At 30.1% G+C, this 16,742-nt stretch overlaps 1 protein-coding gene across 2 annotated transcripts; it reads right to left on the bottom strand.

Moving 5' to 3' along the window:
* Nucleotides 1-23: 23 nt before the first annotated feature.
* On the bottom strand, nt 24-15,784 carry LOC111709143 (gamma-soluble NSF attachment protein). Of its 2 annotated transcripts, XM_023482750.1 has the most exons (15): nt 15,596-15,784; nt 14,265-14,308; nt 12,890-12,971; nt 12,380-12,433; nt 12,251-12,300; nt 11,305-11,352; nt 9,976-10,061; nt 9,196-9,277; nt 7,907-7,954; nt 4,254-4,299; nt 3,583-3,642; nt 2,001-2,044; nt 1,471-1,507; nt 576-643; nt 24-384 (listed from the first exon to the last, which is right to left on the bottom strand). In XM_023482750.1, exons 1-15 carry the CDS (start codon nt 15,650-15,652, stop codon nt 288-290), a joined length of 903 nt encoding a protein of 300 aa, XP_023338518.1. In that variant the 5' UTR covers nt 15,653-15,784; the 3' UTR covers nt 24-287. The 2 variants fall into 2 exon arrangements, with proteins under 2 accessions (XP_023338518.1, XP_023338519.1); XM_023482751.1 differs by lacking the exons at nt 14,265-14,308; nt 15,596-15,784 and adding an exon at nt 13,992-14,168.
* Nucleotides 15,785-16,742: the final 958 nt, after the last annotated feature.

The raw sequence follows: 16,742 nt of genomic DNA, 5'->3' as shown, positions 1-16,742 counted from the left end.
CTCTTATTAAAATGAATTTATCATCGTCTTGTGTTATTTATTCAGAAAAAAAAGAAATTCAACAAATGTAATTTTTTGTGATTTTGGCAACTTCGCTCACAACAACTAGCTATATACAATAGCTGTGTACAATAGCTATATACATTATACAATAGCTGTATAAATTAAACAAAAAAGTGTATTGCATCCTTGGGAAGACCATTGCTAAAACTTGCCTTTAATAAATTATCTGAAAATGAAGGACATACAAAATACAAGAAAATCTCGCAAGGTTAAAAAACAAAGTACTAGCAAAGCCCACCAAGTTCATTCCCGTCGTCTTCCTCACCGCCATCTTGGTTTGTTCCGCCAGATCCACTTGGACGCGGCAATTCCCGGGCCAATCTAGAAGAAAACGTTTTTATTATTTGTTTCCAACATTAATAATGACACAACTGTACAGGTAATTTGATATGTAACTACGTAATTCTCTAGTAATGTGATATACTACAGTTTCTATAACTTTTGTCTGATCAAGTGATCAAGTGAATAAGGATAAATGAGATATTCTTAATTTCTGGCCACAAACTATTTACCTTGAAAAATCAAGATCCAAGTTTTTTATGGCGGGGGAATCTAATCCCGCACTCACCATTTCAGCATCCTAGATAGATACAGGGTGTCCCACGAAACATGACAATAGGAAGACGACTTGAAAGTCGTCTTTGGTATTTGAATTTATTTGTGACATTTAGTCTTCTATCTACTTTAACGTGCATGATTCTTGAAACAATTATCACATAATTCTCCTAGCCCTGGCATTTCCAAAAAGTGGTCTGCGTTTTTTGTGCTTTCAATATTACCGGAGATATAAAGAGTTTGGTTCAGATTTCAATTTTGTTAAATAAAAGCAAAATTGTCGAAATCTGAACGAAATTCTTCATATCTCGGGCAATATTGAAAGCACAAAAAAGGCAGACCACATTTTGGAAATGGCAGGACAAGGGAAATTTTGTTATTATCTCTAGAAATTTACTTCTAAAATTAGATTGACAAGTAAACGCAGCAAATTATATCAATAATCAAGACGACATTCAAGTCGTCCTGCATACTGTCATGTTTCGTGGGACACCCTGTAGATATGTATGTAGATAGATAGATATGTATGTAGATATATGGCTAATTGAAAAGATATGACAAAAATTCTGCAAAATATTAAAAGTTGAAATCTGCAATTATATATCGTCATAAAAAAGAGCAAGAATTACGATAAATGCATCAATTTTAACAGATCAGTATTTTTCGGATTTTTTTAAGGATAAATTTGTGTTACATTTTTCTTTTAACTAAAATGTGTTAAAATCGAAAAAAAAATGTGCGCAAAACAACGCTTATCTTTTTCAAAACTATAAATATCCTTGTAAATATATTGTAGAAAAATACGCCTAAAAGGTGGCAAAAGAAAAAAAGTTTGAACAGATAATTTTATACCTGATTATCATAACCTTCAATGATATTTTGAACAGCTCTAATCAAAATATTTTTCAAAGATATAAAAATATTGAAAGGAACTCAGTCTTTGCCACAAACTCTGATTTTCTAATCCCTGGTATCCTAGCAACCCAATGTCCTGGACATTCAGTATTTCAAATGATAAATTCTGTTCAAAATTTTGAGTTTGAAATATGGTTCACACAATCAGGTTGCACAGATTTCGAAATTTGAATACTTAAGTTTGTGGCAAAGACTCAATTCCTTTAAACTATAAATGTACAAGATTTCTTTAAAGAACTAAATCGCCACAAACTTTTTTTATCTAAAAATATTTGCAATCTAATTTTGAATTTTTTAAATAATTCAAACTTTGACTATTTTTGATTTGGCAGAATTCTTAGTTTGAAATATGAAAGCTCTAAAATATCCGGCTAAAAGATGAATGATTTAGAAAATTATTAAATTCTAAGATAATAATTAGCCCCTGTTTGAATTCAGAATATGGACTTTTTTTACAAATATTATTCCTTGTATGTTCTCCATCACACCACGCTCCAAGTTCACGCCAAACCTTTAAATATTTAATTGATCACGGCAAACTAAAGTAGAAGCACGTTAAAATTTAAATATTTAATTCATCACGGTAACCAAAAGTAAAAGCACGTTAAAATTTAAATATTTAATTGATTACGGCAAACTAAAGTAGCATCACGTTAAATTCAAATATTTAATTTATCATGTTCAAACTAAAGTAGAAGCACTTCAAAATTTAAATATTTAATTGATCACAACAAACAAAAGTAGCAGCACGTTAAAATTTAAATATTTAATTGATCACGGCAAACTAAAGTATTAGCACGTTAAAATTTAAATATTTAATTGATCACGGCAAACTAAAGTAGAAGTACATTAAAATTTAAATATTTAATTGATCATGGCAAACTAAAGTAGCAGCATGTTAAAATTTAAATTTTTAATTGATCACGGCAAATCAAAGTATAAGCACGTTAAAATTTAAATATTTAATTGATCATGGCAAACTAAAGTAGAAGTACATTAAAATTTAAATATTTAATTGATCATGGCAAAATAAAGTAGCTGCACGTTAAAATTTAAATTTTTAATTGATCACGGCAAACTAAAGTAGAAGCACGTTAAAATTTAAATATTTAATTGATCACGGCAAACTAAAGTATTAGCACGTTAAAATTTGAATTTTTAATTGATCACGGCAAACTAAAGTAGAAGCACGTTAAAATTTAAATATTTAATTGATCGCGGCAAACTAAAGTATAATCATGTTAAATGTTAAATTGATCACAGCAAACTAAAGTAGAAGCATGTTAAAATTTAAGTATTAAATTGATCACGGTAACTAAAAGTAGAAGCACGTTAAAATTTAAATATTAAATTGATCACGGTAACTAAAAGTAGAAGCACGTTAAAATTTAAATATTAAATTGATCACGGCAAACTAAAGTATAAGCACGTTAAATATTAAATTGATCACGCCAAACTAAAGTAAAAGCACGTTGAAATATGCCTGAGATATGCCTGCTGTTCTTATACTTGTACATAATATCAAAGCTGGAGGAGCTACGAGGTCACAAATTCATAAATAACAGAATGTATGCTTAAAAGGACTTTTCTTGAATAAAGAATGTACGTTTAAAGGGACTGTTCTTGAATAAAGAATGTATGTTTAATGGGCCTGTTCTTGAACAAAGAATGTATGTTTACAGGGGCTGTTCTTGAATAAAGAATGTATGTTTAATGGGCCTGTTCTTGAACAAAGAATGTATGTTTAATGGGCCTGTTCTTGAACAAAGAATGTATGTTTAAAGGGGCTGTTCTTGAATAAAGAATGTATGTTTAAAAGGACTGTTCTTGAAATAAGAATGTATGTTTAAAGGGGCTGTTCTTGAAAGAAGAATCTATGTTTAAAGGGACTGTTCTTGAATAAAGAATGTATGTCAAAAGGAAGGTTCTTGAATAAAGAATGTATGTCAAAAGGGACTGTTTTTGAAAAAAGAATGCATGTTAAAGGGACTGTTTTTGACAAAAAGAATGTATGTTTAAAGGGACTTTTTACCAAAAAATAGAATTTACCTTCTCAGCTGCTACTCTGTCGCCTTTCATCAGCTCAATCAACAATAACCCCATTACTGCCTTTATTAAAATTATCTTCAAGATTTTATTTAACATTTCCCGGAATTAATTCCAATACAGTACAAAAATAGGGTCGGACTGGTCCAGGTGGACTAGGGTCAATTTAAATTTGAACCAGGCCAACCCCTTCTACAAATGCCAGTAGTCGTACACAGCAAATACCGGACTGATCATATCATACGCGGGCCTGCTTGGTTTCAACCAATTCATCGCTTGGTCAGACTGTTTACAGTACCCAGCCTATCACAGGTGGTAGGGTTGTTAATCATTTTTGAAAATGATCGTTAAACGATCGTTTTTTGTTTCGTTTTTTAATCGTTTACAAAAACGATCATTTTCAAAAACGATCCATTCTTTTTGAACTTTTAGAAAACGAATAACGATCGTTTTTGAAAACACTCGTTTTCATAAAAACGATTTTTATGTTAACAATCTTTAACGAATGATTCATAGCCCTATTTGACCTATCCCATTAGCTTAGTTTAGAGTGCAGTACGAATTTAGTAAAGCTTTCAAAATCCCCAAGGTTCTGAGATGGCAGAGATATTACAATGTAAAATCATTATTGAAAAACAAGTTAAAATTTGGCTATTTTCATATCTTTTTTTTACCTGGGCCGGTGAACTTCCTCCTTCTTTTCTATAATTAACTTCTGCACTAAATAATATCAAAAAATATAAGAAATCAGACGATATACGACTGTAAACACAGTTTGTAAACAAATTGTTCAACAATCATTTACGTTTCTGAAGTATACTTTAGCATTGGCAAACATTTAAATATTTAAAACGTAAAGTTTTAATCTTTTTAAACTTCAAATTGCTATAAAGGGATAGTATTTGTAATCCTTTGTAAAGGAAATCAGATCTAGACAACCATAAAGATTATTCAATATTTTTAAAGTTTAAACGCTCTTTTCTAATTGTTCCCCTATAGTTTAACAATTGTAAAAACTTGTATTAATAAACATCACCAGCAGCCGTCAAAGAGTAATAAAACGAAGAGGTAAAGCTTACCTCAGATGTACACAACTGACCTCCATATTAATTAATTAATAGATTGGTCGGTTGTTTACATCACGATATGTAAACTTATCTAACACTGAGCCCGTTCTCTCCATAATAATGTTTAAACAGTGGCCGTGTACTTTGGGGGACGATAGTTTGGCCGCTAGGTGTCTCACGCAAAATTCTTATCTGATAGATAGATACCAGGGGCGTACAAGGGCTGTTGTTTAGGGAGGACACATACTGAAAAAATTCATACCGAGAGATTCTTTTAATTCCTCTCTATATATTCTATTCTCTATGGATAGATAGTTCTTACGAGAGACATCTAGTGGCCAAACTATCGTACCCCAAAGTACGTGAACAATTGTATAGAGTGTCATCGTGTTTCTTTGGGGTTTCAAATAGTAGATAATTGAACATTAGTATCGATAATAAGATAGACATTTAATTTGTATTGTGAACACATGATTGTATACTGCAGTACATTCCAGTTCAGTTGCTTCTTTATGTTAATAAACGTATGACCAAAATTTGCATCGTGAAAAAGTGCACAAACAATTCTTCTTGTAAAAATGTGAGTTTTTCAAAATACCAAAACAGAATAACCAACAAATATAAGACCAGGAACGCCCAACTCAGATATACGCAAATTGTGCATGTACACTGTGGGAGGAATGTAAACAAATCCAGTGGCAGTGCCCCCACAGCAGTTGAAGAGAAAGGATTAAACAAACACTGAAAAACAAATTATTTATTTAAATATGATTTTTGGGTTTCAGATCAATATGGAAAATTTATTCATGCTCAGTGAGATTTGTTCAAATATAAAGGAGAAGCAAGGTAAAAAGATTCCCACTTATCCTTAGCCCGGTTTCTTTGTCCGGATCTAGCTATGATTTAGCTGCGACTTCCTAGCTTATAAAGCTATGATTTTTTATTTGTTAGTCCAAAATCAGAGCAAGATCAAAGCTTAGGTTAGATCTGAAGTCGGAGTTAAATCATAGCTAAATATCAGCTGATGGAAATCACACCTGAGGTTGGATTTAGCTTCGACTTCACAGCTAAATCACAGCAAATGGGAACAAACTATTTGCCATTTTTAGGTTTTCACAGGATTTTGGGTACAAATAAGCAGACATTAAAACTACTAAAATTGCAAACCATGAAAAGAGAGACCAGAAATAATATGCCAAGATGCATAGTTCAGAAAAAAGATTTTTTAAAAAAACTTAAAAATAATATTTTTTTAAAAAGATATTTTTTTAATTTTTTAACTAATAAATTAAAAAAAATATTTTCTAAAAAATACTTTTTAAGATAAAAAATCAAAATTTTCTTAAGAATATTTATTTTTATTTTGAATACTAAAAAACAGATTTTTTAAAAACAAAAATAAACCTTTTTATCAGATATTTCCTTTTAAAGATTAATTCTGTTATTCTCTTTTTTTTCTTCATCTTTTATCTCTATCTATCTATTTATGTTTTTATTAGTCTATCCATCTATCTAATTTATCAATCATTTTATGTACAATTTTAAGGCCAAAAATCAAAGGCGACTTTTAAAGGGGTCGAGAAAATATCAATGCAACACTAAATTTTATATTTTGCTGTCAGTTAGGAAGGCCAGCTGTCATCAAATCATAGTCAGAGCAGCTTAGATTGGATTCATAAAACAAATTACATGTACTTTGACTAGATCTAAAATCATACTAAATCCAACCTCAAAATTTTGACTTATGAATGAGCTTTGACTGTGATCTGAAATCTAACCTTGTAGCTATGATCTCAAATCATAGTCAGAGTCAAAGCAAGTTACATCTCGACAAAGAAACCGGGCTCTTGTTTCCGAGGTTTAACTTTCTTTTAAAATTTAAAATCTTTCCTCTCAATGTTTAAATCCTTCCTCCCAAGGTTAAAATCCTTCCTCCCGAGGTTTACATCCTTTGAGTGCGGACAATTCAGCACAAATAAAGTCCTCTAAACAAGCACTTATATATTTATGTGGATTTATTGCCAAAAAACTCAGCACAAAAGTTCCCGGCCTTGTCAGAGGCAGTGAGGATAAAACAAACTGTAATTGGATAGAAGTTGAGAAATAAGAGAAAATATTTCAAAAAATACATGGAGAGATAGAGGTCGAGATCCAATCGAAAATACAATTTCAGCTTTTGCTGCAATAAGCAATCGATGGCCTCGGGCAGTTATTAAACTTTTTGAAAATGTTAGATTTTTCAGTAGACTGAAAAAACTCAATGTAATCTTTAAGGAAAAAAGTAAAAATAATGTCAGAACACTAAAACAGACTATTTCCCTCTCCTGTCTTTAAAGCATATACTCTCAAGTAACAAATATTCTTTCGTTTTATAATCAGTATTCGTGTCTACGATAGCAATATACTTTATTTCACCCCCCCCCTCGTAATTGATGACTGAATTCTTTGTTTTGATCGCCTCCCACTGCAGTTCACAAATTTGACGCATCAGATATGGCGGTTCCTGGTCTATATATTTCTTGAGAATAACAGGCGCGCAACTAGGGGTGGCAATGGGGGGCAAGCACCCCCTCCCTTAAGATGAGTTGAAGAGAAGAAAGAATGAAAATGTTGTAAATACGAATGTTGTTTAAGTTTTAAGCTAAAGGCATGCCCATATAAACTTAATAGTTTTGACAGAACTTTTAGCTAAAAATTGAAAACCTACAAATTTGAAAATTGTCAAATGTTTGCAGTCAACATCCTCGAATTCAATTTAAAAAAAGAAAGAAAATATAAAAATTGGTCAATTTCATAAAACCCCCCTTTCGAAATACGATCACTCTATAAACAAGTGTACAGTGTTAGAAACGTAAAACATATCGTGATGTACACAACCGACCACTCTATTGATTAATTAATATAAAGGTCGGTTGTGTACATTAGCTTTACCTCTTCGTTTTTATTACTCTATGGCAGCCGTAGTACATTTGAATTTCCGAGCCGGATCAAATTTTCCGGTCCCAGTTTGTACTGTGTCGCCCGGACATTGGGTAAATAAAGCAGACTCTCAATAGAACTAGCCGGTGCAACAAGGTTGATGCGTTCAGACTTTAGGTTGGATTTACTTTTACTAAAGGGTCAGAGGTGCGTGACGTATCAATCTATTTGTTTTAGATTTCAAATTGTCAGAAAAGTCTCTTATTTATCAACATTGTGTTTTAAATTGAAAATAACCTTTAAAAACATTCTACTGAAGAAGGAATAAAAAAGATGCTTACCGTAAACAAGGTATAGCCCGATCCCAGGCCTTTAGTCGAACACAGATTCTACATGAATAATAGAGAACAAATATGGAAATCTGTAAACTTGACATTATTTAGGTTTTTCTGATTTTTAAGTCATTGAAAAGCTCACTTAGAAATCTGAAGTTAAAATGAACCTTCCTAAGGGAAAACCAGAACAAATGATAATCCTTTTTATACAATCCTTTTATACAATCCCCTTTATACAATACCTTTATACAATACCTTTATACAATACCTATATACAATACCTATATACAATACCTTTAAACAATCCCTTTATGCAATCCCTTCATACAATACCTTTATACAATATCTTTATAACAATCCGTTTATACAATACCTTTATACAATAACTTTATACAATCCTTTTATGCAATCCCTTTATACAATACCTTTATGCACTCCTTTTATACAATCCCTTTATACAATACCTTTATACAATACCTTTATACAACACCTTTATACAATCCCTTTATACAATCCCTTTATACAATCAATACAATACCTTTATACAATCCCTTTATACAATACCTTTATACAATGCCTTTATACAATACCTTTATATAATACCTTTATATAATACCTTTATACAATACCTTTATACAATACCTTTATACAATCCCATTATACAATACCTTTATACAATCCATTTATATAATACCTTTATACAATACCTTTATACAATCCCCTTATACAATCCCTGTATACGATCCGTTAATACAATACCTTTATACAATCCCTTTAAACAATCCCTTTATACAATCCCTTTATACAATCCGTTAATGCAATACCTTTATACAATCCCTTTATACAATACCTTTATACAATACCTTCATACAATACCTTTATACAATACCTTTATACTATACCTTCATACAATACCTTTATACTATACCTTTATACAATCCCTTTATACAATCCCTTCATACAATACCTTTATACAATACCTCTATACAATCCCTTTATACAATACCTTTATACAATCCCTTCATACAATACCTTTATACAATACCTTTATACAAACCCTTTATACAATACTTTATACAATCTCTTTTTACAATACCTTTATACTATGCTTTCATACTATACCTTTATTCCATCCCTTCATACAATACCTTTATACAATACCTTTATACAATCTCTTTATACAATACCTTTATACAATCCCTTTATACATTCCTTCATACAATCTCTTTATACAATACCTTTATACTATGCCTTCATACTATACCTTTATACAATCCCTTTTATCTTTTATCTACCTGCCCGCCTTCCCCATATGGTCGGCAGCTACATTAGGTCTATCCTCTACACTTACAGTTTCAGCTGCCTTCTCATATAAACCTAGATAGATAGATAGATGGCAGCAACATTAGGTATTATACACAATGGGTATATATATATATATATATATATGTATATCTATATATGTATGGTACAAAAATTATTCTTTAATCTAATGACATGTATAGGAAGAAGTTGAGAAAATAATATTTCACTCACATCATCGAAAAGATAATTTTTTAGTCCTATTTCTTTAATATTTATTGTTTCAAAACGTCTCCAGCATAGTTCCTGATTTTTCATTGCTAAGACAACATTTGAAGAAATCTGAAAATAATTTAATAAATAATGAAAACTTCCAGAATAATGGATTTTCCCATTGCTTTTATCGACAATTTCTTTCGAGAAATATGTTACTTAACAGAAAATTTGTTTCTTCTAGAAACCATTCCTTCTTTTGAAATTTTACATTTAAGTGTACGCTCTTACTTCATTAACATACACCGGAAAAATGTTTCATTGGTATCAAGTAAATCATAAAATTTTCTCAATAATACTTCACTCTCGGTTCAACTGCATTACCCAGCCAGTCTCTCCTTTAATGAAAAAAAAACATAGAAAGGGACAGGGCTTGCAATTTTAATTGATTCTCTGCTTATCTAATAATTATAAAATATGACCATGTTTTCTTTTGAAAATTGATTATTTCAAGTTGAGATTTCTCTGTAAAAGTTACAAATTATTATTGTGCCTATTACCTATAGCATCTTCTGGTCTCGATTTTTCAATAATTTTTGCTGCTTTCTCTAGTAAACTTAGTGCAGCCTCGGGCTTATTTACTGTTCTAAAATAAAATAATTATCATGATACAGTGATTTCCAAAATAACGTGGAACAACCTTAGTTCAACGAACATCATTAAAAAAAATATTTTTAAGCTACTGGTGTATTTTTAAGTTTAAAAACACAAAATATTGTCTACATGTCGTCGTTCTTTGTCTTCAGTTTTAGTGGTTTCACTGTATTTTGCCTTGTTTCAATAAGCGACTTGTGTATCCCTAGGCATATAAATTATTAAACTGCACAAGTCTTGTATCTATCCTAAAAGAATTGAGTTTTTGTCACAAACATAAATTTTCAAATTTTTATATCTTTGCGATATATTAATGGTTTAAACCTTTGATATTACAAACTTAGAGTTTTATATTTAACGTAATTCAAATTTTGAAATAGCTAAGATCTACGACAATGGGCTGGAAAGAAATGGGATTAAAAAATCAGATTTTGTGGCAAAGACTTAATTCCTTTAAAAGGATTAAAAGGCAAAACGCTGCTCGATTTTTGCATGAGAGCATACACATCTTGGTTTGCAGTGGTTTTTTTATGTTAAAAATTGTATTTTGTCTTATTTTTTATTTTATGAATTGTATTTCGTCTTATTTTTTATTTTAAAAATTGTATTTTGTCTTATTTTTGTATCTTATAAATTTTATTTGATTTATTTTTTTTATTTTAAAAATTGTATTTTATCTTATTTCTTTATTTTATAAATTGTACTTGTCTTATTTTTTTATGTCATAAATTGTATTTTGTCTTTTTTTATTTTATTAATTGTATTTTGTCTTATTTTTTTTATTTTGAAAATTGTATTTGTCTTAATTTATTATTCTAAAAATTGTATTTTGTCAATTACTTCATTTAAAAATTTGTATTTTGTCATATTTTTTATGATAGAAATTGTATTTTGTCTTATTTTTTTATTTTAAAAATTGTATTTTGTCTTATGTTTTTTTCTAAAAATTGTATTTTGTATTATTTCTTTATTTTAAAAATGTATTTTGTCTAATTTTTTTATTTTTTAAATTGTATTTTGTCTTCTTTTTTATTTTATAAATTGCATTTTGTCTTATTTTTATCTTAAAAATTGTATCTTGTCTTATTTTTATTTTAAAAATTGTATCTTGTCTTATTGTTTTATTTTAAAAATTGTATTTTGTCTTATGTTGTTATTTTAAAAATTGTATTTAGTCTTATTTTTCTATTTTGAAAATTGTATTTTGTCTTATTTCTTTATTCTAAAAATGTTACCTAAACATCATAGCACCCCTTGTAGCATACTCAGAGATGTCTTCATGTCTTCAAATAAACAAAAATTAGCTCAGAGCGATTTTCAAATGTGTGTCATCATTATATATTAAATAGCAATCTCTTTTTTCTGTGTTTATTTATCTGATTCTAACTCATGAACCTCTGAACTGATTTGCTTATCATTTCTTTTTGGTAACTCATAGTATATTTTAGGGCTGATTCTCCAGGCAAAGCTGGGTTCCGAGGCTAGTACTTAATGATGTGTATTTTGAGTTGTAGACGTAAAAAATCATTAAAATATCACTTCAGAAAAGCTTTTTCTCCAGCTGCATGTCAAAGTGATAAAAAAATGTTTCTAAATTCTCCAAAAAGTTAAAAACCGGCTTGAAAACCATGAAAGAAACTCTTATCAGACATAATTCATAAAAGCCACTTAGATATGAGACTCTATCAATGTTTTATGAGATGTTATCAAAGTAATATTTGACGATAAACTTTTGTTATTTCTAAAATATCGATAGCCTATTAGTTGGATGCAAAAAATTGTTAATCATATTGATTATTGATTGGAACCAAGGAACTATATACAGGAACGCCGAACTCAGATATACGCATATTATGTACTGTACTCTGTGGGAGGAATGTAAACAAACCCAGTGCCCCAACAGGAGTTGAAGGAAAAGGACTAAAGTTAATATATCAAGTTAGAGCGAATACATATGGTTTTGGTAAATATGGAAAATACAGTAGCAATATATTTTTTATTCCACCCCTTGGGCCCTTTTCCCTCAAAGATGATCAATTCTTTGTTTTGATCTCTTCCCACGTACTGCAGTACACAGATTTGACGCATGCGATATGATGGTTCCTGGTCTATATATCTCTTGATTGGAACTGTCTACCGATTTTTCTAATAATTAGTTAAAAAATAAGTTTTATTTCTTACTTGTTTGCATCTTTACACACCATCACCGCATTGTCAAGCATGCGACCGGCCTGAAAATAAAAAAATGAGTTATAAATTTTATAAAAAAAATTTTTAAGTTTTTTTAAATTTTTTTCAAATTTTATTAACCTGAAACACTTGATGCACTTCTTTATAACAATCCACAGCTCTTAAGTAACATTTCTAGACATAAACATCACATTACAGAACTGTACAGAATACCAGACAACTAAGAAATGTATTTTATGTTAAGATCGGGCCTACTGTGAAGTGTCACACAGCGCCTTAGCTTTTATCTCACCAACTCAGTTTTGTTTTTCTGTAGCACGCTTGTTTTAAATGAATAATGGGTAATTACTTACAGAGTGAAATTACATTTCTCGGTAGCATCATGTAATTCTTTGTGAAGTAAAACTGATGGAATGAATCCTTCTAAAATCCTTTTTCAAATTAAAAGTAATGTGTGGATTTACGCAGCAGAAAAAAGGAAGGAAAATTGCCAGAACTATCTCACAACAACCATATTTTCCTCATGTTTACTAAGTCAGAGGCTTCAAGTGTGTACATTATGAATTGTGATACAACTTTGTCATTGGTCACTGAATTAGGTTGTCAGTCCCTTTCCCCCCAATTTCATACCTTAGATTCTTCATATTTCTTGGCAACTTTGTAGGCTGTTCCTGCTCTTCCAAACTCATCACCTGCTGGGTCATATTCAGGACTAAATAGGAATATAAGTCAAGGTCAAGGTCAAGGTCAAGGTCAAGTTCGAGGTCAGGACTAAATATGAATAAAGGTCAAGGTTAAGGTCATAGTCAGGACAAGGTAGGAAGGTATTAATATGGGTAAAAACATGGTTCCTCTAAAAAAAACTTTTTTAAAACTTTTATAAGTTCAAAAGCAAACGATTCACCAATTTCGAAAATGTTTATTCTCAAAAAATGCCTTCAATTTACACCCTTTTACAATGTCAAAATATAGTTTTTGTTTATTTTGATCTCATATTTGTTGCATGGTTTAATTAAAACAAACTTTTACATTGATGCAGTTTTGAAATCAACTAAACAAGCTTCGAGAGGTGATTATTAAAAGTCCAGAGCCCGAATTTAATAAATTTAAGCCGCGTCTCAAATCCGCCAAAAACCGGTTTCAATTAAGCGCCGACTTAAATTTTGAAACATTGAATACAATTTTAAGAGGAACGGACCATATTTAAGCCGCGTCTAAAATTTAAGCCGGGGCTTAAATTCTTTAAATTCGGCCTCAGAATATATTTAAAGTTCTAGAAAAAATGAACCAAGGTCAACTTTCAAGAAAATGGAACCATTAAGTTCATCGCAATATTTAATATGCATTAAAGGGCGTGTTAGTGTAATTTTAAGTAACCCTGCATGCACAGATGGCAATGTCCGATTCACAACGGTACCCTTAAACACTTTATCTGATAAAGTTTAGATATCAATGTTCTTGTTTCTTTAAACTGGATAATTTCAGTTGTTGTTTCTCTACAAAATTGACTTGTCTCCGACAAGAAAACAAACTGAAATTCTCAGAATTTAACACTTTTAAACCAAGAAAAACGACAACATTTTTTTATTATTGATAAGATAAAGGTTTCAAGGGTACCAATGTTAATTAGACATTACCATCTTTTCATGGAGGGTCACTTGAAATTACGCTTACAGTCCCTTTAAATGTTTGTAGGTCAAAGGAAATTGTAAGTTTGATCCTAGGTAAATACCGAGACATTTTTCTAAAGATATTCAATGTGAGCACTTTTAAATTTGAGGACCAAAGTTTAATTCTCATTTAAAGATATCCTTGCAGGGTATATCCATTACGGGATATCAAAGAGGAATTAAATTAGTCTGTAGAATTTAAATCAGATTTCTGAACAGCTGGTTGGAGAATTGCTGCATTTTTCCCCGTATTTTCTCCATTTTGTTCCCAGATTCTTAGTTTTGATTTAATGTAAACTTTTGCAAGTTTTTTTATTTGATAAATTAGTAATTACCTGAATTTGAATTTGAAAGGAGCAGTTTTTAAATGTTTCTCAGCCTGGCACAGTTCGGTTTAATTTTCAAAATTTCAAAATTCGAAGGTTCTATGTTGAATTTACATTTTTAAGGTTAGCAAAAACAAATTATAATTTTAAGATTGTTAAAAGAAATGAAATCAGTTTTAACTTTGATTCGTCTAATTCTAAAATATCTTAGTTTTAAAAATTGTCAAAGGGTTTTGTTTGTATGATATTAAAAATCTATACTTTAGAAAACCCTATTTTGAATGCATTTCAACTGTTACGATCATTAATAAGATTTCGTGTTGATGATAGGCAATATACAGGGTGTCCCACGAAACATGACAGTTGGTGAGTAGTTTTTAATGTCTTCTTTCCAAATACTGTATGAGATATTATAACTATTAATTACTACTTAACCGGGAGATTAAGGGAGGATAATTAAATTGAGGGGAAAACCACTTAGCCGAGGGCCTCCAAGACCTTTTTGGGGTTCTAAACCTCACGAGCGTAGCGTAGCGTAGAATTATCCTCATGAAAACTCCCGGTTAAGTAGTAATTTATCGTTTAATCTCCTGTTCAACGAAATAACCAACCGTGGGGGATAAAATAATAATGAAATCAATAAAACTATCAATTATGATTTTAATTCTCCTATTTCTTACTAATGCATATGGAAAAAGACTAAATGCAGTTTATTTCTTAAAAACAATGTTTAATTCATATATTTTACTGTTAAATCAATTTTACTATAATGTAACTGTATATTATGTATATAATGTTATTAGTCTCTTTAGTATTAAACAACTTATCAAACTATGGAAGAAGACATTTTAAACTATTCACCAACGTCATGCTTCACGTATCTTCATTTAAACTTTAGAAAGAAAGACGACATTACTCAAGTTCTTATTTTGAATTGTCCAATGAACATAAGAAGAACGGCAATTGTGTAAAGTACACGAACTCATTTTACTTAACAATCTTAATAATTTTAGCTATTGGTAAAGCTATTTGCTATTTTACGACTTACACATCAAAGGAATTGAGTTTTTGCCATAAACTCGCATTTTCAAACTCCTATATCTTTGCAACCTTACGGTGTAAACCTTTGATATTTCAAACTTAGTCTATTTGATTTAACAGAATTAATAGTTTGAAATATCAAAGGTCTTGGAAAACGAGTTGCAAAGTTATAAGAATTGGAAAATCAGAGTTTGTGACAAAAACTCAAATCTTTTCTCGAATATTATTATTATCTTCCTAATCTTTAATTTCAAAAAATAATTATTAATTATTAAAAAGTAATAAAAAATTAAACTTTCCAGACGAACATGTTCTTCAGCCTCCTCTAGTTTCTTTTTCTCAAGAATATTTGACATGTTGTTTTCTAAAATCGGATAAGTTTAAAGGGACAGTTCACCAATTTAAATACCTTATTCACGCAACGAACCCCTTCGTTTGAGCAACAATGATAAAAATCTCCATTTGTGAATAGAATAGGAATGAAACTATTCTAATTGTGGTTTCTTTGCGGTGAGTAGAAAATTCTGGAATAGGAACACGACTTTCAGATTCAAGTTATTGCTTTAAATATTCTAGTGAACCAGAGAAACAGCCAACTGTGCAGTGTTAACAGACTCATTTCACTAAATAAATAACTTGAAAAATGAATAGTAAAACTATTTGACAAGAAATACATTTCAGTTTTGCTTTAGTGTCGTCTTCCTATTCCAAATTTTTCTGGTTATCACTGTTTGAAAAATCACAAAAACACAATTTACAGAATTACTTTTTCAAAATAGAAAAATTAATAAAAGAATTATTAATTTACCAATCAAAAGGATCTAATCTAAATACAATCATATGTAAATATGTAGATATATATATAGTAAATTCATATTCTATGTATCTATATACTTTGCTTTAGTCTGGGTGTCTGATTTATCCAAAAACGCTAAAACGGTTGAACCGATCAGGACCAAATTTTGTGTGGGACATCACATGACCCCAGGGAAAGTTTTATTGATGATCAAAATTTCAAAAATTTGCCTAAATTCGATTTTCATAAAAAAACTATTCATTATCCGCGAACTCTTTGTTTTGTTTTATATTGTATAAAAAGAGAAAATGTTCACAGTTGAAGTAAAAGATGGGTGCGAAGCGCTCTGAAAGCCTGTAGTCGATATATCTTTAACAATTACAATCTAAACTGTAACATTTTGGAAAAACATTTGTTTATTATTAAGAAAACACTAGTTTAGAAAACATAAAAGAAATGTTAATTTATTATTTTTAAATTTTAAACGGAAATAAACAATTCCCTGGTATAACATAGAATATAGATAGATCTATTATAGTTTATATTATTGTTATGATATATTGAGACTGAACTGGTTTCTGCAGTATATAGTCAGCTGACCTCTTCAATACAACCTCCAAACTATCATGTTTCTCAGCCTGGCACAGTTC

The sequence above is a fragment of the Eurytemora carolleeae genome, unplaced genomic scaffold, assembly GCF_000591075.1.
Source record: "Eurytemora carolleeae unplaced genomic scaffold, Eaff_2.0 scaffold220, whole genome shotgun sequence".
In the NCBI taxonomy this organism is placed as follows: Eukaryota; Metazoa; Arthropoda; class Copepoda; order Calanoida; family Temoridae; genus Eurytemora; species Eurytemora carolleeae.
This window is presented reverse-complemented; position numbering and strand designations above follow the sequence as displayed.

Coding starts and splice junctions, on each gene's coding strand:
- LOC111709143 (XM_023482750.1), bottom strand. CDS start 15,652: ATGTCAAATATTCTTGAGAAAAAGAAACTAGAGGAGGCTGAAGAACAT. Junction 12,972..14,264: donor CCTTTCAAATTCAAATTCAG/GTAATTACTAAT, acceptor ATTCCTATTTAG/TCCTGAATATGACCCAGCAG. Junction 1,508..2,000: donor TGTGATGGAGAACATACAAG/GAATAATATTTG, acceptor TATTTTGATTAG/AGCTGTTCAAAATATCATTG.